At 41.8% G+C, this 25,777-nt stretch overlaps 3 protein-coding genes across 17 annotated transcripts in view; 2 read left to right on the top strand and 1 right to left on the bottom strand.

Annotated features, from left to right (window-relative positions):
* Window positions 1-2,567, bottom strand: part of LOC127008159 (rho GTPase-activating protein 12-like) — a 33,622-nt gene extending 31,055 nt beyond the window's left edge. For 4 of the 8 annotated variants that reach the window (XM_050879828.1, XM_050879823.1, XM_050879829.1 and 1 more), the window contains exon 1: window positions 2,208-2,330. In XM_050879828.1, coding sequence (XP_050735785.1) covers window positions 2,208-2,256 — 49 coding nt within the window. In that variant the 5' untranslated portion in view covers window positions 2,257-2,330. Of the gene's footprint in view, window positions 1-1,983; window positions 2,331-2,388 lie in introns of those variants that run through there. The other 4 variants (XM_050879825.1, XM_050879827.1, XM_050879824.1 and 1 more) reach the window with 4 other exon arrangements.
* Window positions 1-16,276, top strand: part of LOC127008162 (UBX domain-containing protein 6-like) — a 31,810-nt gene extending 15,534 nt beyond the window's left edge. For 2 of the 8 annotated variants that reach the window (XM_050879833.1, XM_050879837.1), the window contains exons 2-15: window positions 1,324-1,525; window positions 4,179-4,286; window positions 4,371-4,999; window positions 7,811-7,975; window positions 8,278-8,365; window positions 8,630-8,742; window positions 8,975-9,127; window positions 9,344-9,513; window positions 11,403-11,530; window positions 11,751-11,954; window positions 12,106-12,305; window positions 12,788-12,886; window positions 13,077-13,215; window positions 13,728-16,276. In XM_050879833.1, coding sequence (XP_050735790.1) covers window positions 8,669-8,742; window positions 8,975-9,127; window positions 9,344-9,513; window positions 11,403-11,530; window positions 11,751-11,954; window positions 12,106-12,305; window positions 12,788-12,886; window positions 13,077-13,215; window positions 13,728-13,880 — 1,320 coding nt within the window. In that variant the 5' untranslated portion in view covers window positions 1,324-1,525; window positions 4,179-4,286; window positions 4,371-4,999; ... (1 more) ...; window positions 8,278-8,365; window positions 8,630-8,668 and the 3' untranslated portion in view covers window positions 13,881-16,276. Of the gene's footprint in view, window positions 1-1,323; window positions 1,526-4,178; window positions 4,287-4,370; window positions 5,000-7,810; window positions 8,042-8,277; window positions 8,366-8,629; window positions 8,743-8,974; window positions 9,128-9,343; window positions 9,514-11,402; window positions 11,531-11,750; window positions 11,955-12,105; window positions 12,306-12,787; window positions 12,887-13,076; window positions 13,216-13,727 lie in introns of all 8 variants that reach the window. The other 6 variants (XM_050879834.1, XM_050879835.1, XM_050879840.1 and 3 more) reach the window with 6 other exon arrangements.
* Window positions 16,277-18,916: 2,640 nt separating this feature from the next.
* LOC127008161 (tetratricopeptide repeat protein 27-like) lies at window positions 18,917-23,652 on the top strand. Its single transcript, XM_050879832.1, has 2 exons — window positions 18,917-19,102; window positions 20,455-23,652. Exons 1-2 carry the CDS (start codon window positions 18,934-18,936, stop codon window positions 22,887-22,889), a joined length of 2,604 nt encoding a protein of 867 aa, XP_050735789.1. The 5' UTR covers window positions 18,917-18,933; the 3' UTR covers window positions 22,890-23,652.
* The last annotated feature ends 2,125 nt before the right edge of the window (window positions 23,653-25,777 follow it).

The following is a 25,777-nucleotide window of genomic DNA, read 5'->3' on the forward strand; positions in this document are numbered from 1 at the left end:
ATTAATCCTCTTCCATTTCCTCTTAACCCTTTCCGTACTGAGACTCCGATGTCTGCGTCACCGTATTGAAAAGGTTAAACTCGTAGAGAGCACCCGTGCGCTTGTGTCCGATTGCAGTTGTGCTTTGGTGTGCGATCTTTGTGTTTTCAGCACTACAGTGTTCGTTCTTTGTGCTTTAACAATGTCTCCCAGAAAGATGGTTAAGAGAGATAGTGCTGCAAAGAAGAAAACAGGAATGGTAGATACTATATGCTCGCAAAAGGAGCGGGGTGCGAGCCTCGGCGGCTTGTATGCCCTCCTTCATGTGACTGACTCTCGTTCACCCTCCATCTCAGACAACACATCAGGTTAGCTTCACGATGATGGCCGAAAGTAGTTCCGGTGCCTTGAGAATAGGGAAACTGCAGATACTAAACCCCGTTGCGAAGCCTAAACCTTGAGTGTAGTTAGCTGTTGTGGGAGTTTCCGTAACACATTGATTTGTGTTTTATATTATTTATCATCGCTATTTGTAAGTAATATTAGTTTAATTCTGTGTAAAAAAACAAGTAAATGATTTTTATATAAACATTTTTTTGAGATATGGGACACATTAATTTCAATTTCAATAATGAAATTTGTTTTGGTTTACAAATGTTTTGGTGTGCAAGCAAAATTCCAGAACGAATTAAACTCGTGAACCGAGGTATGACTGTATCTTCTTATAAATTTATTTTTCTCTCATTATGAAACTTTTAAAACATAATTTAACAGGATTTCTTTTAAGCATCTATCTATCTATCTACATCTCTCTCTCTCTCTCTCTCTCTCTCTCTCTCTCTCTCTCTCTCTATATATATATATATATATATATATACACTAAAGATTGGATTTTGAAAGGGGAATTCTACTGGTGACCTGGTCTTCCTAACTGATTCTTGGTCTTCCTCCCTTAGCCATTTTAGTGAAACTTTTGATGTTGCCTCAAGATTGCTTTGCTTTCTAAACTACCCTCCTACAGATTTCATCCCACTCTTTGTACCCAATCTCTAGTTTACTTTTAGTCCAATCCATTTCCAGAGATAGTCACCCTTCTATTCCTAAACTTTTCCACAGAGGGGTTCCATGGGGTTTGTTGCCACATTTTTTTTCACTTAAATTTGTTGTAATCCCAAGTGACATTCCAGATGTTGTAGTAATGTTCTTGCATGATTATGAATTACAAATAATTTGTGATCATCTTACACTGTAACACAACAATACTTAATTTCATAATTTCTGCTCCAGTAGGGAAGTTGTATTTGGTATTTGTTACAGTCCTGATGGTCCCCTTTCCCATTCCAGATAGGGATAACCAACCCCCTCTTCCAGTCAGAAGCAATGGTACCAGATTACGATGCAGCAGTTAAAATCGCATGCAATCCACACATCATGGCTGCACCTCCACTTCTAAACAGCTCCACAGCGATATTACAAACACCAATGTTGGGCCTCAACACATGCAAACAAATACCCTGTGTTGTTCATGGACAGTTTGACAGAACAGGTCAGTCATCACCCTCCTCACACTGCCATTGCCTACCTCAGGATTGGCTACACCTGACTCAGTGCTGCTCATAGTGGCCTGACACATGGGAACACTTCCTCCTGCACCGCAATCAAAGCCTTCCTGGTAAAGCTTCATATATGACTCGCTCCAGTGCTTGATGCTATTTTTTTCCGATAGATTTCAATGTGCTAATCATCACTGATAAATTCAGTTTTGAGATTCCAACAAATAATTAAAAAGCAATGGATTACTATTTTCTTGTGATAGATTGCTATATATGAGTTAAGAAGGGGCTGTTAGTTAAGAAAATGCTGTGTGGTGACACACAAGTTTAATAATAACCTGCTTAGGAATCTTGGACTGGGTGTAATTCTGGAGTTTTACCTGTGATAACACCTATGAACCTCTAGGCACACGTTTCACTAAACACCTTGTAATTACTGGCAATCACATACCAACTCCTAACACCTGACCGTGCATTTCCTGCCTCAGAAGAACAAACCAGCCCAATTAGCGGACACTCAGGATGCCAAACGGGTCACGCATTACTGCCACGGCCAGGTGGAGGAAGTCAGCTGGGGCAGTCACGGGCGGCCCCTGGCTCAGCCCACCTCCCCTACACTCCCAGTCCTCCTCAGCAGGCCCTGGGCTTTCCATGCACACACCAGAGCACTCCTACACTCCAATAACAAGGCTTCCGAGGAGCAAGGCCTCCTATTTGTTGACATTTGCCCGCGAGAACTTCCGTAGCTCCTGACTTCCCAGGGTGTTCTCCTCCCCCTGAGCCCCCTGCCCGCCCTGCCCTCCCCCTGCGCCACGCCTCGCCCTCCACACACACGCGACAAAACACTGTAACTCGCCTGATTTCACATATTACGGCGATTTTCCACAGTACTGCTCCATGTCAAGGCTCGCCCCCTCGCTCAGCTGCAGGGGCTCCCTCCCACTACCAACCCTCCCCCTACAGAGTCCCCCATCACCTTCCCTCCCTTGGACTCCCCTTACAGAGTCCCCCGTACCTCCCTTTCCCCGTGCCCCCCTACTGTCCCCCAGTACATCCCCTCCCCCGGGCTCCTACAATAGTCCCCCATATCTTCCCTCCCCTGGGCTCCCCCTACAGTTCCCCAATACTTGCTCTCCCCCGGGCTCCCCCTACAGAGTAGCCCGTACCTCCCTTTCCCCGTGCCCCCCATATACAGTCCCCCAGTTCCTCCCCTCCCCCAGTCTCCAACTAACTCCCATCCTCCAGGCTCCCCCTAGTCTCCCTCTAACTCCCATCCCCCAGGCTCCCCCTTGTCTCCCTCTAACTCCCCTCCCCCAGGCTCCCCCTGCAGTCTCCCAGTACCTCCCCAACCCCAGGCTCCCCCTTAAAAGTCTCCCAGTACCTCCCCTCCCCCTCGCTCCCCCTAGGGTCTCCCTCCCCTTCGCTCCCCATTCAGTCTCCCCAGCGCCATTCCGCCTTGTTCCCTCCTTCCTCATTGGCCCAGACGCAGGGATCCGGCTTCTTATTGGGCCTCTTTGATACGTTCTTCGGCACTGGTCTGTCTTTTCCCTTCGTCACTGGTGATTACCGGGGCAGATTAATGACGTCAGGGCAACAGGTGTGTGTCACAAGTCTGCAGTGCGATGGTGGGCACTGGGCAGTGTGTGGTGAATATGTAGGCTAGTCATGATGTGATCTACACTGAGCAAACATGAGTAGCCTACTTATCATGTTCCACACTATATTTTATAGTCTCAATTTAGGTTATATGAGACAAAGATGAGCACCGGGGCCATGCGCAGCTTTAGCGTGTGCCTTCGTTTACTTTATCGTACGTGTTACTGATTATTTTTGTCCTCATTTTTTCGTTTTGTTTGAATATATCTCTTGAATGACTCAATCTACCACCGAACTACCTTAGCATATCATACAGACAGTCAGGTATATGGTATGTTATATATGCGGGCAATGCAGCGGATATATTCTAAGTAGCACGGATAACCTTTGTCGTTTATCAGTTCCATATCAGACGTACATAATAGGCTATAGGTAGGCGTGATTCATGTGTAGCTATATATACATATCAATAGATTTAGACACGAGACACCCGTCGGACTATACGTACGGATATCAAAAAGCCGAATTGTATCTTATCTTCAGCATGGTGTTAGAAAGTGCCATATCCGTCAGGCAACTCAAGGAATAGTTCAAGGGCCTCCCAATAAACAGTGAACACAGTTTTTATCAGTTTTATCGTAGTTTGAGTTTTCGTTTAGTAATCCTATTGTGAGATGGCTAATATGTGGTAGCTGTACTATTTTTCCATGTTAATTTTCTTTCTATATATCCCAAGAAGCATATATTAACGATCGTTTACTGCATTTTCTATATATGTAGCGTGGATATTATTACCTTTTATTTCTACGATCGTAGCATTTTCAGACTACTCTTTTATAATTTAAGTTCCTAAATATAGTCTGGTACTTTAAAATTAATAGACCACAATAGAATGTTAATTCAATTTGTGTTGTTGAACGTTAATTATTATATTAAGGCAAATTAAGTTATCCTTTGAGTGTTATTTTAAGATTTTTATTAACTTAATTATTGTTGATACTAGAATATCGACTAGAGATGAAGAATTATTTTAATGATTTCTTGATACAGGTTGATGATGATCATGCACGATGTCGAGAGGATCGAGGAAAGATGGGCAGTTCAATGTACGACAGTTAGATAATGAAGTAGATGCGGCATAGTCATATATATCTTCAAGTGAGTAATAATTCTTTGTAGTTTATATGACTATGGTACATTGTGGTGATGAAATAAATCATTATCATCGTGGCCCGTGACTAGGGTGTAAACACAGTGACTGCCAGGTGTCGCCGGGGAGCAGGCAGGGCTTTATCTGAGAGGCGGCGACATTTACATTACAATAAAGGTTAATGCCCAATCTCGAGACTAAAACGAAGACACGGATTATTAAGTATGATCAGTTCCAGACACTAGTGCCTTGCGCATTATCTATCAAGATCATAAATACCAAAACCTTCCTTGTTTACCTCGCCGTTACGGAGGCAATCCCACATTCTCGGTTGAAAGCTGGAAACGAAGAAAAGAGAGAAAATTAACTGAGGATACAAAGGAAAGAAGGTGGAGGAGTAAAGACCAAAGAAGCGATATAACAGCGTCTGAAGTAGAGGTCTACATAAGAGGAAGAGGAAGGAACACATTCACCGTTGTGCACCAGAAATCACCTGACGAGGAGGCGGAGGGGGCGCCACCCCACCCTCGTTTCCACCCCCGCAGTGAGTGTGGTTCGTATGTGATGAACGAGGCTGCAGTGCTCCTGGCTGGCGGGCTCAACTCTACGGTGAGCACTCTGCTGGCGGGGCTGAGAGTGGCTGTGGGTGCCGCAGCTTCCCTCGTGCCGCTGCCCGAGGCCTCCAAGCTCCCCTGGCAGCCATCAATCGGGACAGCCAAAGGTTAGGTGCTGGGAGTCACTGCCTTCATATGGTCTAATTGTAGGTAGTGGAGATTCATTCCGTAATTAGCTGATTACGTAGTCCTTAACAGTATGGTAAACTGGTCACCTTTTAATGGTCACACTTGGTGATCACTCATGTTTTATTGGGAGTGTCTGGGGATGTCCTATTTCTTTAGGGTAGTGTGTGTGCCTGTTATGTTGGACACTCAATTTGGCCCTTGCTGTTCAAAAGACACTTCCAAGTGTCTCATCAGGTAAATTTCATCAAAGTTAAATTTTGATTGTGTTGAATGATGGGATAATATTGGATTTATGATAGCCATCCCTCATGAGCTTAGTATTAATATTATTTGTTGTATTTTGATCTCTGAATGTAGCTAATAGTTTCTTGAAATTGAAGAAACTTATATTTAATGTTATAAAAAGTTTATGAGTGCAACCTGGGGAGGCGATGGCTGAATGGTCAGCATGCGGGTGCAGTGTCCTGGAGGATCTGGGTTTAAGTCCTGCCTGTTGCTAAATGTATCAATGTTCAGTTATCGCTGAGTGGCCGAAGACTAACCATATGCAGTCCTGATAACCACAATCAACCCGGATTCTAGTGAAACTCTCTAGAGGGGATCCAGTGAAGCTCTGCTCTGCATGAGTTAAGCAGGATGGTGGCATTATAAAACACTTGCCGGCACCACTAATGAGCTGGGGATGACCACCAGACCCTATCAAGAAAGCCTACTGGCACTATGGGGAAAAAAAAAACCTAGTTCATTGCATTTTGGCAGTGGGATATAGGTTGGGTTAGGTTACATTTGTTAAGTTTAACAGTTTATGATAAATACACGTACGCTTTGAGCTGCACTGTTGCTGCCACTTGTGGCAAAGTAGGTTACATTTATTTATATATTCCCCAAATGAGGGCCTACATTAGTGAATGGGTATCAATACAAAAGCAAACTAAATTTATGAAACTCACTGTTGAGTTCTCCAACCTTACATTTGTCAATATAAGTATGTACTAATATTTAGCTAATAGTAATGGGGTATATTCATCCTTACCAGATGTCACCACTGACTACGTCTTCGTGTCCAATAAGCTTGAACTCTTCTTTCAATTACTGTAAATTACCTGTATTTCTCTGGGACTTGTAACAATTACACTTCAATACAATAAGTGATACTATTGTTAACCCTTTCACGCATCACAACGCAATTCGTGTCAAAACAGAATCGTCTACATCAGAGCTTTTGACTCGAATCACATCAAAAGTTTAAAAAATTCGCCACAAATAAAGTATCTTTCAGAATTGTGTCAAAATTTTTTGCATCAAAGATCCAAGCTAGACCCATTAAATAAACTGATTGTCAACTCTCTGGTGCTGTTGGATTTGAAGTGATAATTCCCCGTGGTTTAGTTACCTCTCAGCAGGCAGCCTGTGAGCACGACTGTCGTCCCTTTAAATTGTTTTTTTCAGAGTCTGTAAACTTCACTATTTATTTGCATTTCTTGATATTTTTTTCTTTCACAAGGCAGAATAATCTCTTCCAAAATCAATGATATATAATAATGCCAGGAAAAATGAATACTCGTGGCTGAAATCGATAAAATTTTTGCCGCACGGTCAGGCCATTCCGCAAGGCCCCCGAGGGAGCCCCAGATGGATGGCGTAGTGGAAAGAGAAACTTGTTAAACTTTTGCTGCATGAAAGGGTTAATAAAAATGTAGTTGATCATTCTCATTTTATTTATTGGTAAGCAAGAGAAAATAAATGACTATTGGAACTTGAAAGCTTTTCCTCATTAAATTTTTTCTTGCATGAAAGCCCTGCAAAATAAAGCAGAATTGTACTCTTAAAAATTTCATTTAAATCACAATATTTGCTGAGTACCTGCTTAGGGTTAAGCAACTTGAGAGACACTGTAGCAGCCACTGTTAGATTTTCATGAGGGTCACTGGCTTCCGTTTCCATAGTGTTACACTCTGTTCTCAACTCCTGGTCTTAAATGTCATAGCCTTTGACCTGCCTACCCTCCTGGTAATGGTAAGCGACCACACCAAGGTCTTGGTCCACCCCACAGAACCACCAGCAGTCAGTTGAGGGTGGAGTATAACATGCTGGGGTTGGAAGCAAGTGACCTCACAGAAACCCAAACACCTGATCGCCCTCATGTTGGGGTGGTTCTGTCTAGTTGCTAAATCCCATAAAATGTTTTTTGATAAATTTTGTTGAAGATGAGACTGATACTCAGCAAATATTGTAATATAAATATAATTTTTTAAAATGTCCTATTCTACTTGATATTGCAAAGCTTTCATGCAAGAAAGATTTTTAATGAGGAGAAGCTTCCAATAGTCATTTGTTTTCTCTCATTTACCAATAAATAAAACAACGAGAATGATCAACTACATATTTATTAACAATAGTATCACTTATTGTATTGAAGTGTAATTGTTACAAGTCCCAGAGAAACACAGGTAATTTATGATAATTGAAAGAATAGTTCAAGCTTCTTGGGCACAAAGACATAGTTGGTGGTGACACCCGGTGGCTGGCAACTCTGAATATACCGCATAAGGGCTGTGAGTATATCTGTTGGTGGATCAGCAGTTATAAACTTATAAGAATTCAGCATAACTCAGCAATGTGCCTATGCTAGGATGTTGATTTTTACTTATAATTTGTATGGTGCTTTTGGGGGGTGATAGGAGCACATAGGCCATGTTAAAGGGCTGATGAGAAGATATAAACGAAAATATAAATGAATACTTTACCATGCGTGTCATACTGACAGCTTTGCTTCCCTTCCTCTGCAGATACAGTGCTCTCCTCCTTGTCTGATCTGGTGTGGTGGTTAGAACTGACGCCTTTGCAGTCCCATGCTTTGAAGAGCTTGCTAATCATCCTTCTTATAAACTTGATACTCATATTTGTCTCCTGGCACGTGTATGCCCACAGGATCTCCCATACATTGTCTTTCAGTAAGTCACTCATATTTGTCTCCTGGCACGTGTATGCCCACAGGATCTCCCATACATTGTCTTTCAGTAAGTCACTCATATTTGTCTCCTGGCATGTGTATGCCCATAGGATCTCCCATACATTGTCCTTCAGTGAGTCAGTTCATCATGGTATGTATACCCTTTTAGGGATACTTTTGAAAGAACGTGGTGACCGTGAAAGTAACTTATTAATGTTTTATACATATTCCTTTCCTCATGCTGCAGTGCAGATGAAATAGTCATTTATAATAGTTTGCTTACTTTTACTCTCACAATAACAGACAGCCTGCGTATTGTTGAAGACATATTAAAGAAGAACACCAACTTCAAACTGCCTAAAGACAACAGTGCGAGGATCTAATACTTAAGGTCAGTGTGAAAATTAAAGAAGATTTGAGAAGAATGAGTTTGAGAATGTTAGCATTACAGCACAAGGCATGAAGTGACATGTGGGGAAAAAAGAAGAACAAAAAGAGTAGTCAAAAGTAGATGTCACCTGATAAAATGGTAGTTTTAATTATATATCTTTGTTAAGAAGTTGTTGTATACTATGTGTGAATTGGAGTTGAAATGCATATTTTAGTTTATGTACTAAAAAAAAAAATCATTTAGTAATTTTCTGAATATTTCCAGCTAAAAAGATCCAATATTTGTTGAATCAAGATTAAGATAATGGATGCCTTTAAGAAATTTTTTGAGAAGAAAAAGGCTGATGCTAAGTTCAAGCTTGCAGGTCAAGGTCGCAGGTATGTGTGTCTGACATTGTTTATGTGTATCTACTGTATACACAGATCAATAATTTCTATATTTTTTATCATAAATTGATTGAAGTGATAAGTTGTTAAATGTTTCTTGTACTTGCACACACAACACTTTCAGAAATAAACACAGGGACTAGTCTATTATTTTTCACAAAGAATCATAGTTTACACTTACCTGACCATGTAATGTTTTTATATTTAACTTCATTTGTTGTAGCCTGAGCAGAGATGCAGCACAGCAGCCAAGATCCTCCCATTCAGGCTACGGTATGCCACAGCCTCGGGCCACCCCAACCCAAGGTGCCAGGCAGGCTGGTGCTGCAGCCTTGGCCAGGATAGAGAATTCGTCCAAGAATACAGAAGTGGACTGGTGGGTGAAGTACAGAACAGATTCACTAGTAGTTAGGTTATGACACTGAAATATGACAACAAAGTATATAAAATCTCACCAAGAATATAATGTAGTCAGAGATAAGATATAGTGGGTTGATGAGATAACTGAATCATCAGAGCTGAACGGACTAGACTGCCAAGACACATGAATGAACAATAACTGCAGGTTATATAAATCACTATCATGTTTCAGGTCAATGAAGGCCATCAAGTCTCAGGCACGTCGGGAAATGGAGGCTGAGAGGACTGCCATGGAACAGATGAAACTGAATGAGCAGCTCCAAGTTGGCCCCCGAGAAGTTCACCTGGAGGGCGCCCCAATGCTGGCTGTCCGGGGTGTTTACTTTCATTGTCCTCTCATAGGTGTGTCCTTCAGGATTAGAGTAGAATCTTGGTAGTAGTAATTTCATTAATTTGTTTAATTTATCATATTTTCATTTGCTTTCTCCCATTAATGTTGAGGACTAGGAGAATTGGTACTCAAATGAAATGTGTAGTGGACTTAATCTAACAAAATTTCAAGTATTTTTTTTTTATCTTATACTCTTGATTTCTTACCTCCTCCCTCACAGGTATCACATGTGGTATACCTTTTATGATATACCTCTTTAGCATCTTGCTTCATCTTCATATTCCCATTACTTTTCCACAGAGCAGGTTTTAGGCATATAGAACTAACTATTCACTGTCCAGTACTCAAAAGTTATGGGGATCAATATGATTCATTACTGATTTTTAATTCAGTGTGGGTATCTTCCAACACAAGATATTGTGTAATGCAATATCTATGCTTTCTGGACATTGTTATACTTTTAACCCCTTCAACACGAGGACGCATATACTGCGTCCTTGTGTGCCCCATACCATATCTGAGGATGCACATACTGCGTCCTGGCTCGCTTTAGCCAGCGTATGAGTTATTTCTTCCCGGATATTGTACGATTGTGTTTAGGATGTAGGTCGTTTATGATACGGTGTCTTATTTGACTTTCAATGTTATTATTGTGTAAGAACGTAAGTGTGTCTCGCGCACATTTGTACTTCACAGTAACAAACAATTCTAACAGAAATTCCAAAAATAATGAGAAAGAAATGATATATGTGTATGTGTGTGGAACTCCTCTTCCCTTGAGTTGCTAAGTGGCTGGCTAGTGCATTGTCTCACCACCACCTCGACTCTGGGATGCGGGCTTGTGCAGGAGCTGCGGCCTCCCCTCCCTGCCTCACCCTCACATCCATCCCGCTGTCTCTGTTCTCTTTCTTCCTTCCTTCCTACCTCCTCCCTGCAGTGTGTGTGTGTGTGTGTGTGTGTGTGAGAGAGAGAGAGAGAGAGAGAGAGAGAGAGAGAGAGAGAGAGGCATCAACAAGTTACAACTTGATTCCGCTGACACTGTGACCAAAGTGCTTATCTCCCTCTCCCTGTATCTGGATCCCTCCCATCTATGTGTGTGTGTGGGAGAGAGAGAGAGAGAGAGAGAGAGAGAGAGAGAGAGAGAGAGAGAGAGAGAGAGAGAGAGAGAGAGAGAGAGAGAGAGACAAGTTACAGCTTGATTCTGCTGACACTGTGACTAGTGCTTATCTCCTGTATCTCAATCCCTCCCATCTATGTGTGTGTGAGAGAGAGAGAGAGAGAGAGAGAGAGAGAGAGAGAGAGAGAGAGAGAGAGAGAGAGAGAGAGAGAGAGAGGAAATATGCTGCTCTCTCTCTCTCACACACACACACACACACACACACACACACACACACACACACACACACACAAGACTCACCTCCAGGAGGATGGCCTTTCAGCCTTTTACTCCGTGAAATCTGTGTGTATTGCCAGTGAATTAGTGGGATATTTTCCATGATCTTACGTCTGTGTCCTCCCCTTCCCTCTCCTCCACTTTCCTCCACAAATCTATTTCTTTATCACAACTAATATAAGGAAATACAATTCATCAGACACACGTCATCTATACATAACACAAATTTATCTGTATATTTATGCATACATCTCAAAATGATCAATTAATTTATGTTTCTTTATGTGTACCATTTGATTTTGCATATTTTTATATATAATACATGATGATTACATTGAGTTTATGGCTTAAAACTTGTTTTATTCAGTTGCGACGTTTGAAATCTGGTGCGCGCGGCCAGACCGGATACGGGGTGGGGCACTGTTTTTGCCCAGCCGTAGTGAAGGGGTTAAGATACATAAAATTTGAGAGTGCTGTCATTATTATAATACTGTACCATCCCTTCAGGACCAGAGGTGGCATCATACGATGAAATCAAGAAACAGATCCGTGACTTCCTATACAGCCAGATAGAGGAAGATCGAGCCATCTCTTCCTGCATCATTATTCACACCTGTAATAAAAATAAAGAAAAGGTGCATTGTCTGGATGTGGTCATTTTAGTCATCATTGTTATCATTACTGTTGCTAGCAAAGTTCTTACTTGGACAATACTCAGTGTTAAAGAAAAAAAATGGACTAATTTGACATACTTTGGGCAAAGGTTAGCAATGAAAGATCTGCCTTCTTTTTTCTTCTGTATAGCAATGAAGATTTTGATTTATATTCCCTAATACATGCATTGGTGTTTTCCAGATTAAGCTGTGCATTGAGACCCTGTGTAAGTACATTGAGAATATTGTGTCAAATCCCACTGAAGAAAAGTTCCGTAAAATAAGAATATCAAACAAGGCATACCAGGAGAGGATTGATCCCATTGAGGGTACAAAGGAGTTTCTGGAAGCTGCTGGGTTCACCATGCAGGAGCTGCCCTTCAATGACACAACTGATACGTTTTGGGTAATGTTTCTTACTTAAATCAATTGTGATCAATGTCTGTTTTGTAGTAGTATGTGTCTGCGTGTGCATGATTTCATGCTGTATCTCCCTTTTTTTAACTCTAGGGTCACTTTCCCTACTTACCCTTCATGTCCTTTTCCTTTCCATTCAGGTGTTCCCAGAAGAAAACCTTGATGATCTTAACGCCCTTGAGCAGCTACGTGATGCCCTAGTGAGTGCTGAGCCCATTCGTCCTCAGCTTGACCGTAGCATGAGTGTGCTACTCCCAGCTGAGGCAGCAACACACATGGAGTTGCCGAGTGAGTTCTTTAACATGACGGCAGATGAGCTGAAGAAGGAAATGCAAACCAGGCAAGTAATTATAAGGGAAACTGCCATAGTAGGGTGTTTAGTAATTGGAAGAAATGTAGAATTAGGGAATTTGCATAAAAATAAATGTTTAGCAATCAGTTATGTAAATTGAAAATCATTAAAGTATATATTTTCGTTAAAGTATATATTTTCGTTAAAGTATATATTTTAGGTTGTCTTGTGGGTAGTACTAGTTTGTTTCACTTAACCAAAAAGATGAGGCAGAAGGTTGTGTTGTTTACACTGTGTGGTTATGATCTATTTTGAAAATCCATCTTTTGTGTTATCTTGCTTTTATTCATCCTCTCTTTAGTCTAGTAAATGGCAATGGAGAGCATGCAAGATGTTTCAAATAGAGAGCAGGCAAGCTGTTTCAAGGGGCATATTCCCTTGCATCAGTGCTACTACCATTTAAAAAAATCCAAGGGATAGGAGTCAAAACAGATTAAGATAAAGAATAGAGACAATTTTCATCTTGACAGAGCGGACGCTGTTGAGCGGAGTCAGGTGATGATGACAAAAGCCATGAGGGAACGGATGGAGATGAGGGAGATGAGGAAGTACAGGTTCAGCCTTATTAGGTATGTATGAAGTTTGTTGTTGGGTCATTTGGCATGCCATCCAAATCTTCACATGCAAATAGCCTCCTCCGTGTATGTTATAAAATGCAAAAATTCAACAAAAGTAGTTGTTACATATGTTGTTTTTATTATTCTCATTCTTTGCAATAGCACTACATCGGCTGAACTAACTTTTCTCCTTCTTCGCCAGAGTGCGCTTCCCCGACAGCCTTATCCTCCAGGGAACATTTAATGTCCATGAAAAGTTTGAGGAGGTTCTGAAATTTGTAAGAGAAAACCTTGTGAATGACTGGAGACCATTTTTCCTAACCATCAGTGGTGGGGGAAAGGTGGGTGTTAAGGCTTCACTGCCTACTACATAGACTAAGCATTATGTGATAACTTGGAGCTTACGGAGCAGTATGTTTCTGAAATACCTGTACAAAATTATCAATCATTGAATAGTGTCTTGATACATGGAAAAATGCAGAATCAAAAAAGGAGTGTAAAAGTGAGCATATTCATTCATATTCACACATTCATGCAAGCATTATTCTGATTATTATAAATTGTTTATCTAAATATCTATTTATAGCTCTAGTGCCGTGTCCCTCCAATAACTTGTAGGGTTTGCCATGGCAGAGCCATCTTCAGTATTCCCTGTTAATACACACCCTTTTTGCAATATTCACACACCCTCTCCCATCTCTGTACTTCAAGTATTCTGCAGTCCTGTCAGTCCACTTTACTAGTTGTTTTCCTACCTTACCTGACCCTCCTGTTTGATTCTCATAAACCCTTGTCACGATTGAATAACTGACTCGTAAGCTGACAGGTTCCTTGATCAATGGTTCTCATGCAGGTAACTGAGGGTGATCAGAACCTAGTGGAGCTACGTCTTGTTCCGGCAATAGTGTTCAACTTTGAGTGGGACCCAGATGTACAGGACCCCAACCTGGATGATAATGTCTACTTGAAGCCTGAGACATTGATGCTCCTGCAGGAGAAGGCCTGAGGGGAAATCCAACACCAAGAATCATCAATTCATCTTGCTTTTCATACCACTTGTCCTGCCCTCTCCCTTCCAATGACAATAAGAGATGACCAAACTTTGCATTGCAAAACCTAGGTTAGGGGTGATCTGCATTAGGAATGTTGCATATTATATAGATTTATTATTTTCTTTGGAGTTGTGCCTCATTAGATGCCTTGAGCATTTTCCTTATTTATTTTAATACATTGTGAAGATGTTCTGATTTTGTTTTCCATCAATGAAACTCAAAAGCTACATTTGAAAATATGAATGTACTGATCAGATGAGACTGGTGTATCAGTTAATTTCTTGCTCGGACATGAAGACATGGGATATATTGCCCATCGTGTGTGTATGTGTTTGCACATGTGCGCATGTGTGTGTAATAATAATAATAATCATGATAATAGTTTAGCAACAAAGCAGCAGTTTGTGATGACCAAAAATATAGAAGTGGCAGGAATAATAAAATAATTCCTTATTTAATCCTAAGAAATGTAGTGATTACTTACAGGTAAACAAATATTGCAAATTTAACCTCCATTAATATTATATGCTATGGAAGACACCATACCAAGTTATCTCTGCACAGTGCACTGAAGGGGGTCACTCTGTTGCTGTGCCAAGTGAAGTGGGTGGAAGGAGACTCCTCTGGTGGAAGTAGGTGACAATAGCAAGGGTGCTGTAGCAAGCCCTTACCAAACTTGTTCAGGGTGCCTGTCTGAGAATCTCAACAGATCCAGGGTGATTAGGGCATTCTTGTATGTCATTAGTGGGGCCTAGGATAACCCTGCATGCCCTTATCTGAGGAGTTGTTTTTTGGATATGTACTGCACATGTTCTTAGTTGGTGTACCCATTACCCTGAGTCTATGCAGCATGTATAACTTAGATGAGGCTGCTCTAACAATGCTGGTGACATGCTGCTTTCAGTTCAGTTGGTTACCTACAGTAATGTCAAGTAGCCTGATTGCCTGGTCTAGTTGGCAGGGGTGGGGGCCAACTGATAATTGTGGAGGGGGCACCTTTCTTATGGAGGAACAGAAGTACACCACCATTGTCTTGGTGTGGTTGTTTGCAATTGTCACACTCCTTCATCCACATGTGGAGCCTTCGAAGGTTACATGCAGTTGTGAATAGTTTGGAGCTTTGATGTTGATAGGGGTTCCCAATGTACTGTTGTCCACTTACTTCCATTGGTGTGTGTCTGTGTGTGTGTGTGTGTGTGTGTGTGTGTTCTAGTGAGATGTCATAACTACAATGAAAGAAAAAGACATGCATCAAGGAAGACTTAACATAAATAGTCTTGATTTGTGCTGTTTATATATTTATAACAATATTTTACTTGGTACTGATTGAGTTATGACAATGTTCTCCATAAAGTAACCCCAGTTTTAGATGTCAAATGTATTCAGAAATATCCTTTTTATTTTCACTTGCTGAATGAAGGGTGTGGCAATGAATCACAAGTTTTAGAGCCTTATTTTTTTTTTTTTTTTTTTGGGGGGGGGGGCGTTGTTTTGTACACTGAGTTTTCTTTTTGTTGGTTTCCTCATTACTGAGATTAAATGATGTTTTTTATTCTGTTAAGAAACAATTCCCAAAATTTTCCTGTAAGTGAAAGGTAATTATACTGCTTACAGATTATCTCAAGAGTTTTTTGAATGAGTAAAATGCTTACTAAAGTTTGTTTATTATGGTATTATCCACACCATTAATGTTTCCAAGTTCTTAAGATGCAAATCGCTATGTTCAAGAAAATACACCGATAATGAAGCCACTTGATTGGTATTTCAAATTTTCACATCTTTTCGTTGGTTTTGTCTGGTTTCCATTTTCTCACATTGTCAAATAAATTTGGTATAATGGGTCTTGTTTTATCATGAGTGTTAAGAGAACTTATTTAATCTTTAGTTTATAGTTTTCTCTTTTGCATTTATATTGTCATGTGGTTCTTGAGTGTAAAAAAAGCTTTAACAACTTTACAAATATAAAGGGTTACTCTAGTAAATATCACTCTGGGAGAGAAATGCTACTAATGCTGCTTGCTTTTTTTTTTAATATAATGATATAGCAGCTCGCTTCAAATTCTCTAAACAAAACGAAGTAAAGTATAATTTTGCAATATTGTGAATGTTTTTTTCTGCCAGTCATTTTCCATGTACTTATACAGTGTATATGTAAGTAGAACAAGTATATTTATGAAAAGAAATCAACATTACACACAAAAAAATACTTGACAAGGAAATACTGATGCAAAAATAGTGACAAGTTGCACAGTAACTGACAGTTCATTCCACTGTTATTCCCATATTACCATATTAAGTGTTGCAGCTTGTAGCTGCTATATGCTTTTATGAAATAAATGTATATATTATATTTTAATGTATCCTTCATACCACAACTTCAAACTGTAATTTCAACCACATTTGGTCAATTATTTTCACAAGAATCCAAGGATGGGCATTTAAACACACTAAAAAGTCTATACACAGGTCCAATGAAAACACGTCCATTCGTGGATATATTGTAAACATAAACCATTAATGACTGTGGTTTGTGTTAATATGTTAAAAAAAAAGGTTTATATACTGGAGATAGCTACTATAAAAAATTATAGTAGCTATATTGTTCTGAGATGCCCACTTCTGAGATATCAAAATACTTCCAGTTATTAATGTTGAGATATTCACATTAATATTATTTTGATAGTCAAGTGTATATCAAAACTTCTGGATCCACAGAGTTACATACTAGAGCGTGCGCCGAGGTCCTCCCAGCAGGTGTCGCCTCTGGTTTCCTGACCCCACCATTCATTATTAAGAAAAACTGAGACCATTATCGTCTTTCTAAGAAAATTCTGCATCACCTTAACATAAATTTATAACAATATAAAAACAAATAACGAAAAGCAGAGTTAAATAAATTAGCGCATAAACATTTTCCTGTTCTTATTTCCCTTCAACTCCTTAGTACTCAGCTATTTTTCATCACATTACTTTTTTAAGCACTGATCCTGAATCTACATGCTTTTCTGATTCTGTTGGTGCAGGTTACGTCCCGGTGTAAAAATATATAGAGGGTCAAAACTGCCTCGAAACATAAGCTGTGCCGTGATGATGCTCCTTCGCCTTAGCATTTGTTTACTCATACCTGCGACTCGCGCAAACAAATGCCAAGGCGAAGGTACGTCATCACGGCCAAAGCAAGTATAGAGAAGGTATCGTCATACAGGCGGGAGGATATCACTCGTTGGCAACTCCTATAGCCATCACGCTTGGCCACGCCCCCATCCTCGTTGTCTGCTCAAACCGACGACTTCACACACCTCACTTCCACCCTGTTTCCTGACCCCAACATTAAGTTTTACGAAAAACTGAGGCCACCATCATTTTCCTGAGAAAATTCTGCATCACACTAGCATAAAATTGTAACAATAATGTAAAATTACAAATACGAAAGTCAGAGTTAAATGAAGTTGGGAATAAATATTTTCTTGCACTTATTTCCATTCAACTCCTTAGTACTCAGCTGGTTTTCGTCGCATCACTTTCTTAAGCACAGATCCTAAATCAGCATGCTTTTCTGCTTCTAATGGTGTATAGTACGTTTCGAGTAAACAAATGCCGATGGAATGAAATCGCCTCGAACTCGGCTTATATTCAAGCCGATTTGTGACGGCGTTCATTCGCATATTTTTATCTCGGAACGTACCCTACACCATCAGAAGCAGAAAAGCATGCAGATTTAGGACCTGTGCTTAAAAAAGTGATGGGACGAAAACCAGCTGAGTACTAAGGAGTTGAAGGGAAATAAGTGCAAGAAAATGTGTACTCCATAGTTCACTTAACTCTGATTTTTGTATGTGTAATTTTACATTATTGTTACAATTTTAAGCTAGTGTGACGCAGAATTTTCTCAGGAAGATGATGGTGGTCTCCGTTTTTCGTAAAAATTAATGTTGGGGTCAGGAAACAGGGTGGGAGTGAGGTGTGTGAAGTCGTCGGTTTGGGCAGACGAGGATGGGGCGGGGCTTAATTAGGCTCGAGGAAGGGGCGGAGCTTATTGAGACGCCAGCCAATCATCGTCCAGAATGAGATGCCGTGAACATTTCTATTTTTTTTTTCACCGACAATTGCTTCATAGGGTATATAACAAAAAAATACACATCTTATTTTATTTTATTGTAGTAGTTTATAACATAAAAAAACATCCGAGAGGTCCTAATAAAAAAGCTCATTTAAAAATTTGGTTCTCCACGTTCTATGAGTGACGATCACAGAGTTATATAAGAGGTATATATAACTCTGTGGTGACGATGCCTCTCTATACTTGCCTTGATCACGGCACAACTAATGTTTGAGGTAATTTTGACCATCTATATATTTTTACACCGGGACGTAACTTGCACTAACAGAATCAGAAAAGCATGTAAATTCAGAATCAGTGCTTAACAAAAAGCGATGAAAAACAGCTGAGTACTAAGAAGTTGACGGGAAATAAAAGCAGGAAAATGTTTATGCGCTACCTTATTTAACTCTGCTTTTCGTTTATTTGTTTTTATGTTGTAGCTAGGTTGCGTGCACAACTCATGAAGTTCAAGCTCAGGGTCGAGTTGGAAGCAACACAAACCGCGCTTCTTTTTCTTTTGATCTGTTCCGCGTTGGTGCCACAAGACAGAATTTCTGCCGAAATGCCATCCACTTGTACAGTGCTGGGGTGCGGCAATAAAGCGAACAAGTTCCCCGACCAGTCATTTTACAGACTACCAGCTACCTCCAATCCGATAGTAACCCGTTGCGATGGTGAACAGTTACTCTCGTGCATGCCACCTATTGTTACAAATTTATGCTAGTGATGCAGAATTTTCTTAACACAGCCAACCCAAAAATATGCGTGTTGTGCACTTATACCGGTACCCTGAACATTAATTATCAAGATCAAGATTCTTTATTTACGATTCTCTCTTTGTTTTCAGCCTTCAACCAGCAGGAACGTTTTCAGGAATGTTTCAGTGTCCTGCTCCGTTGAAAAGTATGAAACACAGCGTTACCTCATCCGTGGCGGCGGGAGGCACCATGCGGACTGCGCTGCACACCTGGGAAGCCAAGTACCTGCACCCCGACGATGACGTGCCCCTCACCTTTGACTGCGAGGGGCCTGGGGGCGAGGAGCGGCCTGGCGCGGGGGAGGCACAGGGCGCAGGTGAGGGTGCCCGGGTGTCAGGGGCCATGTGCGTCGCGGGGCCCGACTCACATGGGCTGCCAGATATATAATGGGCCATATTATTAAACCTTTCGGCGCCCAAGCACACATATTTGACAAGGCTTTCGTTGGAGTTGTGGGCATTTCCAGGGCTACTTTAATGACCCTGGTGGTAGTTTGACCCTTCTGTACCATGAACCTATAAAAGTGCTCCTGAGAACCCGACTGATGTTCTCGGCCTTTGGAAATACTTGATGTAAGAGAAAGAAGCGTCTAGGAATTTTGATAGATACCCACATAATATAAGTCTGTGTGTGTGTGTGGGGGGGGGGGGGGGCATTCCTGCTATGTGGGTTTCTGTCTCTGCCAGTCCCACACTTAACACTGGTTGCAGCACATTTTGCTAACCTACTAAGAAGCTCTAATGATAAACCAAATATGAGAGGTTGTTAGGAGTTACTTGATCCTTGAGCTGCAACATGCGAATTGTACAACTACAATGCTTGGGTCTGCACATTGGAGGGGCAGTGAGGTGGCAATGTGGGTGCTTAAGAAAGTGATGTAATACTGAAAAGAAAAGTGTGTATAAGTGTAAAAGAAGAAAAGAGAAACGAAAGGAGGAGGACCTAAGAAGCGATACAAAGTGTCACAGGTCAAAAGAAGAAGAAGAAGGGTGACTTTGGGTGCCAGTAGACTTATGAATTATTTTAGGCTAGGTAATGGAGAGCAAACACAAGCTCACCATTCAATGTAAGAGTGGTTATTGAGAGTTATGTGAGTTTTTAGTGATGGACTATTTATTTTCAAAGAAAGTAATAGGTGTATCAATGGGTTGAGTTGGATGAATGTTAAAAAATAAATAAATAACATGGAAAAAATATGTGTTGCTAGTGATTACAATTATAATCCATTTGTAGGCTTTAGTTGTAAATGATAGGAATCCCAGTTTCATAGTGATAATGATAATAATAAAAAAAATTATGGATGGGAACTTGTTCAGTGAAATTGCTCTAACAAGTAATCTAGATGATAAAGTTTTAATTCTACATTGGGACATACGTAATATACTAACCATCCTGTACAAAGCAATTATACATCACTGAAATAAATTAACCTTTTTGTATAAATCAGATCCAGCTTTATTTTACTTGTAGATGCATCAAGTAATTATCATTGAAATAAGTTAACCATAATGTAAAGTAGATCCTACATCACTTGAATTTACAAAGTTTTACGATGTCCTATAAACATGATTAAAACCTGAGTCATTCATTGTAATAGTATATAATTATAATGAGAAATAGTAATATGCAAATTTTATATATTGAATAAAATATGACACCTATTTACAGAGGAGCAGAAACTGAGCCATGTAGCTGAACTGGTGGCTGCTGGAAGCTACGTGGAGGCCCTGCAGGAGCCCCAGTGCCAGGAAGCCCTTGGCAGGGGGCAACAGCGGGTTGCTGGGACCAGTCTAGTGCATCACTACAAGGCTGCCTTCATCACTTATCTAGAGGAGGGCAAGGCAGAGCAGCAGCATGTAGTTCTTTGTGTGGGGCTATGCTGTCTGCAGCTTTTCACACAGAACAACTTCACAGGCCCCCAGCTGGGGCCCCCACCTGCCTCTTTGCTCCCAGGACTGGTACCAGATGGTGTGGAGGCAACAGCAATTAGGGAGGAGGCACTGGAGGCCCTGGTGGGGGACACAGAGGGGATGTACAACCTGTTAGAGGGACCAGAGTACCTGTTGGTGGCCAGAGTGGCATTGGTGGAGATGAGGCCACAGCTTACTGCCTGCCTCACCCCGGATTGGTGGTGCATGCGCTGCTGCATGGCCCACCAGCGTGTGGCTGACGAGCGTTCCCCGAGTCTGTACGAAGAGTTGCTGTGTGCACTCAACCAGGCAGAAAACAACCCAGACCTGTTCAGTATCTCAAGGGAGCTAACAGCCCTTTACCACATAGAGGCTGGCCACCTCCATCTCTACTATTATGACGTGGGACGGGCTGGCCAGCACTTCACATTGGCCAGGGAGGCAATGGGCATGGAAATACAGCTGACTGGGGCACTGGGAAAGCGGACTAAGTGGCAGCAGGAGGATCGGCCACTGCTTGTGGTGGAAGTGAAGTACACCGGAAAGCCATTGATGGCTGGGGAGTTGCCGGGCAGCACCCTCCTACCTTCAGACCTTCCTAAGGACATGTTGCTGCAGGATGACACGAGGCTGCAGCGACCCAAGTTCAAGGATCAGGATCAGGATGTGATCCCTGACCTGCGCCCAGTAGAACAGGCAGTCCTGCTGGCTACCCTTACCCATCTACGGCGCTCCTCAGCCACCGATGTTCAGCTAGACCTGGAAACCAAAGCCTACCTGGTGGCCCTACTTCAGTACCCCAAAAACTGGTGCATCCAGTCCTCTGCCTTGTTGCTTCGTTCCCGTGTTGAAGCCACTGAGTCCCGGGCCATGGAGCGCTCCCTGGCCCAAATGGAGGAATTGGTGGCTGCCCTGGGAAGAGAGGAGCCGTCTCGGCGGGAGCGGCTTCGACTCTTTGGCGCCTCTTTAGTGCCAGCACACTGGGAGCTGCAACAGGAGTTGGCCAGGATGCTGATGCGGCTAGGCTGTGTCAAGACAGCCCTGGAAGTATTTGAGCGACTTCACCTGTGGGAGGATGTAGTGACTTGCTTCACTGAGCTGCAGATGAGACAAAGGGCAGCAGAGGTGGTGCAGCAGCAGCTCCAGAAAGGAGAGACACCCAAGCTGCTATGTATGTTGGGGGAGGCAACGGATGACACCGAATGTTACTTACGGGCTTGGGAGCTCTCTGGCCATCGCAGCGGCCGGGCGCAGCGCTGCCTTGGCAACCACTACTATGTCAGGAAGGAGTATGGCCAGGCCATCACACATTACGAAAAGAGCCTGGAAATCAACAAACTACAGTTCCCAGTATGGCAACGACTGGCTTACTGTGCCCTGCATGAAGAGGCCTGGGAGAAGTGTGCCCAGGCATACAGACGATGCAGTGTGCTGGAGCCTGATAGCTTTGAGGTTTGGAATAATATGAGTCAGGCCTATCTCAAACTGGACCAGAAACCTCGAGCATGGAAGGCTTTGAAGGAGGCCCTGCGCTGCAGGATGGACTCCTGGCGCCTCTGGGACAATTTCATGTTAGTGAGTACCTCACTGGGCTACATGCAGGATGCATTGACTGCCTACAACCGGATTCTTGGCCTGAAGGAACGGCATGTCGACACGCAGGTGCTGGGGCGTGTGGTAAAAGCCATTGTGGAAGGCCAGCGTGACCCTGAGGGGCGGGAGGCTCAGGCATTGTATCGCCGCTGCTCAGAGCTGCTGGGACGCCTAACCAGTGAGGTGCCGTCCCATCCAGAACTGTGGCATTTATATGGGGAACTGACGCGTGCCCACCCCACTCCTGATCCCCAGACCCGCCACCAAGTTATGCAGCGCTTCCGAAAGGCAGTTGCAGCCACCACCCAGCGACCTGGCTGGGAGAAGGAGACACTGGTAACAGTGGCTGCATTGCACCGTGCTGCAGCCCTGGCAGAGGGAGCCATGGTGGCCACGGAGGGAGCTGATCCCAAGGCTGCTGTGACTGACCTGAACTCAGCAAGGATGTGCATCAACGGGGTGATTGCTGGGGCACGGCGAGGTCAGGTGAACGTGGCAACGGGGGAGCTAGTGGAGGGAGTGCAGGAACCACTCAAGACCTTAGAGGACAAAATGGCCACACTCATGGCTCATCTGGACACCCTCAGGCAACAGACATGACCACTCTCCTTCCTTCATAAGTCATTCACTCCCACCATCACCAGCATTCCATCTTCATCAGTATCATCATTATATAGTGTGTGGCATTGTCCATGGCCTCTGGGCTTTCTCTGGTATCTCCTCACTTTAACAACTCCAATACAAGCCACCCAAACCTCTATTTCAAAGCACAATAGAAAGCAGCTTTCAATTGCATGAGCAGCTAAAGTTGCATAGACTATTTAGAGTAAAGGAAATTGCAACTTCACCTGCTATATGGTGCCCAACGATCAGAGCAGTCTTTACTTAAGAATGTTGTTCCTCATTTTCATTATTATGATACCTGCTGCCAGTTTGGTGACCACAAATGTTTTATTATCATCTCTTAAACATGTAAATGTCTCTGTCATCATTGTGCAGTCATTTGCCAGGGTGTCAGTCCATGAAGTAGATTCTCAGCTTGATGTGATTATTAATGTGAGTTTATTTTCTTATTGAAAACCTGTTATGCCATCTCATCTCACTATTGTATAAATGTGTTACTTTACATTTCTTGTGTTGGGCTATGTCCATATATTATTTTGTTTGTTTTAATTCTGTGTATCTTATTCTAGTTCATTATATCAACTGCTTGGGTTTTTGCAACAAAATGTTTGCCTGCTTTGTAATTATTTATACATTTTATATCTTTATATTTTTATCTTCTCTCATGACTTGTTGCCTGTGAACCACCGCTGAAGTGTGGCCACTGAGTGTCCTTTTTAAAATACATGTGACATTTAATGGCTGTTGTTTTGTCTTTCTCCTGACCATAAAGGCAAGATAATTGATGGAGCTACATGGTTACAGGTTTTATTATTATGTCATTTAATTCCTTTTAGAGTACTCAGTATAATACAGCAGTATTGATTCTACACTAACTTAGAATACAGCTGTATTAATAAGTTTGTCATTAGTACTCAATTAATACCTAACCAACAACAACACCCATCTATAAAATCAGACTCCAAGTAACTAATCTACAAACTCAGAAATCATAATTACTAAAAAAAAAAAAAAAAAAAAAAAAAAAGGAAATTTGGTTGATTAAAAAGGATCTATTTATTGATCTATATCTATCTCCATCGATCGATCGATATATCAGTTCAGATAGGAATTCTTAGCCTTAAAATACTTTCAAAAAATCATTAAAACCTACATTTGCAGTAATCAATTGACAAATTATTGATCACTGGAAAGGAAGTGTAATTGAAAAAGAAAGTACACACGAGCGAAATGCATTTATAAGTTGTGATAGATAAATATAAGAGTACGTGATAGTCTGTGGAAACCGGAGCGAATAAAAGGACTAAATGAGTGGTGTTTTTTCGGTGCCCGCGAGCCACCCCCCGAGTTTCTCTCTGCAGCTGACGCCGAGCCTAGGCGAGGGCGGGGACCATCTCATTATCTTTACTACTACTACTAGTTGGATCATCCTTAGTAGTAGTAGTAGGTTATGACAATTTTATTTATTTATTTATTTATATTTATAAGGGGACGCGGTGGCTGAGTCGATAGCGTGACGACGCCGCGTCCAGGACGACGCGGGTTCGCGCCCCGTTCGTGTGTGTGTGTGTGCTGTTTTTGTTTCAATCACCGCCGAGTGGCCTAAGAATACCCACATGCTGTCCAGAAGACCACTTATCAACCCGGACTCAAAGATGAGCTCCTGGGGGCAGAATGAGCCAATGCAAAATGGCGCCACTATAAATGCTTCCCTGCGCCACAGCGGGCTGGGCCATACCATCAGGCGCCTCCAAGCAATCATACCTGCGCCACAGGCCAAAACGCAAAAGAAAAAATAATATATATATATATATATATATATATATATATATATATATATATATATATATATATATATATATATATATATATATATATTAGTAGTAGTAGGCTATGACAATGCCACAAATAAATTGTCTTCGACAGTAATAATATTTGATGCAGTTAGATTACATCATTCTTAACCTGTGTGTGTGTGTGTGTGTGTGTGTGTGTGTGTGTGTGAGTGAGGAAAGTGGTGATTAATTGACTACATATGGGAGGTGGGTGGCACAACACCTTTCCCTTCCTTTCCTTTCAACTCTCTCATTCCATTATTTATCTTCACTATGTCAATCCCCCATTTTCGTCTTCTTCATGAGCATTCCCTCCCTTTCTTTTCCATCGATTCCCCCTTTACATCTGTTGTTAACCTTAATTCTCCTGCCATTCATTCCCTTCCTTCAACTTTTCTCTGTATTTCCTCCTACTTTCCTTGCTTCTTCACCTCATTTCAATTTGACTATACTTCTCTGTTTATACCCACATTCCCTCACCCTCCTACCAGTCTATCCCTCCCCTCCCAGACACACATCATCCACTCCTTCATATTCTTCAATCTTTCACTATCTTTCCCTCACTCCAATTTCCAAACTTCTACTCATATTTGCCCCTCGCCCATCGTCCACTCCTTTACTTCACCACCATCTGTCAGCACCTTGTCTTCCTATTGCTTCTCGTCCCTCACCTGCTCCTCCTAACCGTAGACTCACTCTCACTTTCCCTCCGTCAAAGCAAAACCACCAGCAGCAGCAGGAGAAGACCAATAACTAAACCACCATCCCCATCACTGTTACTTGTGGATAGCGGCGTTTTTATTTCACAGACCCAAACAAACAAGCATGCAGTGAAAACTTATAATGATTGCTGCTGTCCGCCGAAGCACCGCAGCGATTGTCTACTGTACTTTCCTTGGCACCGTAAACTCAATTATGATCGTCGTAGTGTTTGAGTCTTGCGTCACTGGTGGTTGGTTTAATCTGGTAATGTAATGTGTTGTGGTTGATATAATTACCGTTGTTGCTGTTTAATATTATAGTTTCTCA

This window comes from Eriocheir sinensis, chromosome 37, assembly GCF_024679095.1.
Source record: "Eriocheir sinensis breed Jianghai 21 chromosome 37, ASM2467909v1, whole genome shotgun sequence".
NCBI classification, from domain to species: Eukaryota; Metazoa; Arthropoda; class Malacostraca; order Decapoda; family Varunidae; genus Eriocheir; species Eriocheir sinensis.

Coding starts and splice junctions, on each gene's coding strand:
- LOC127008161 (XM_050879832.1), top strand. CDS start 18,934: ATGAAACACAGCGTTACCTCATCCGTGGCGGCGGGAGGCACCATGCGG. Junction 19,103..20,454: donor GGGGGAGGCACAGGGCGCAG/GTGAGGGTGCCC, acceptor ACCTATTTACAG/AGGAGCAGAAACTGAGCCAT.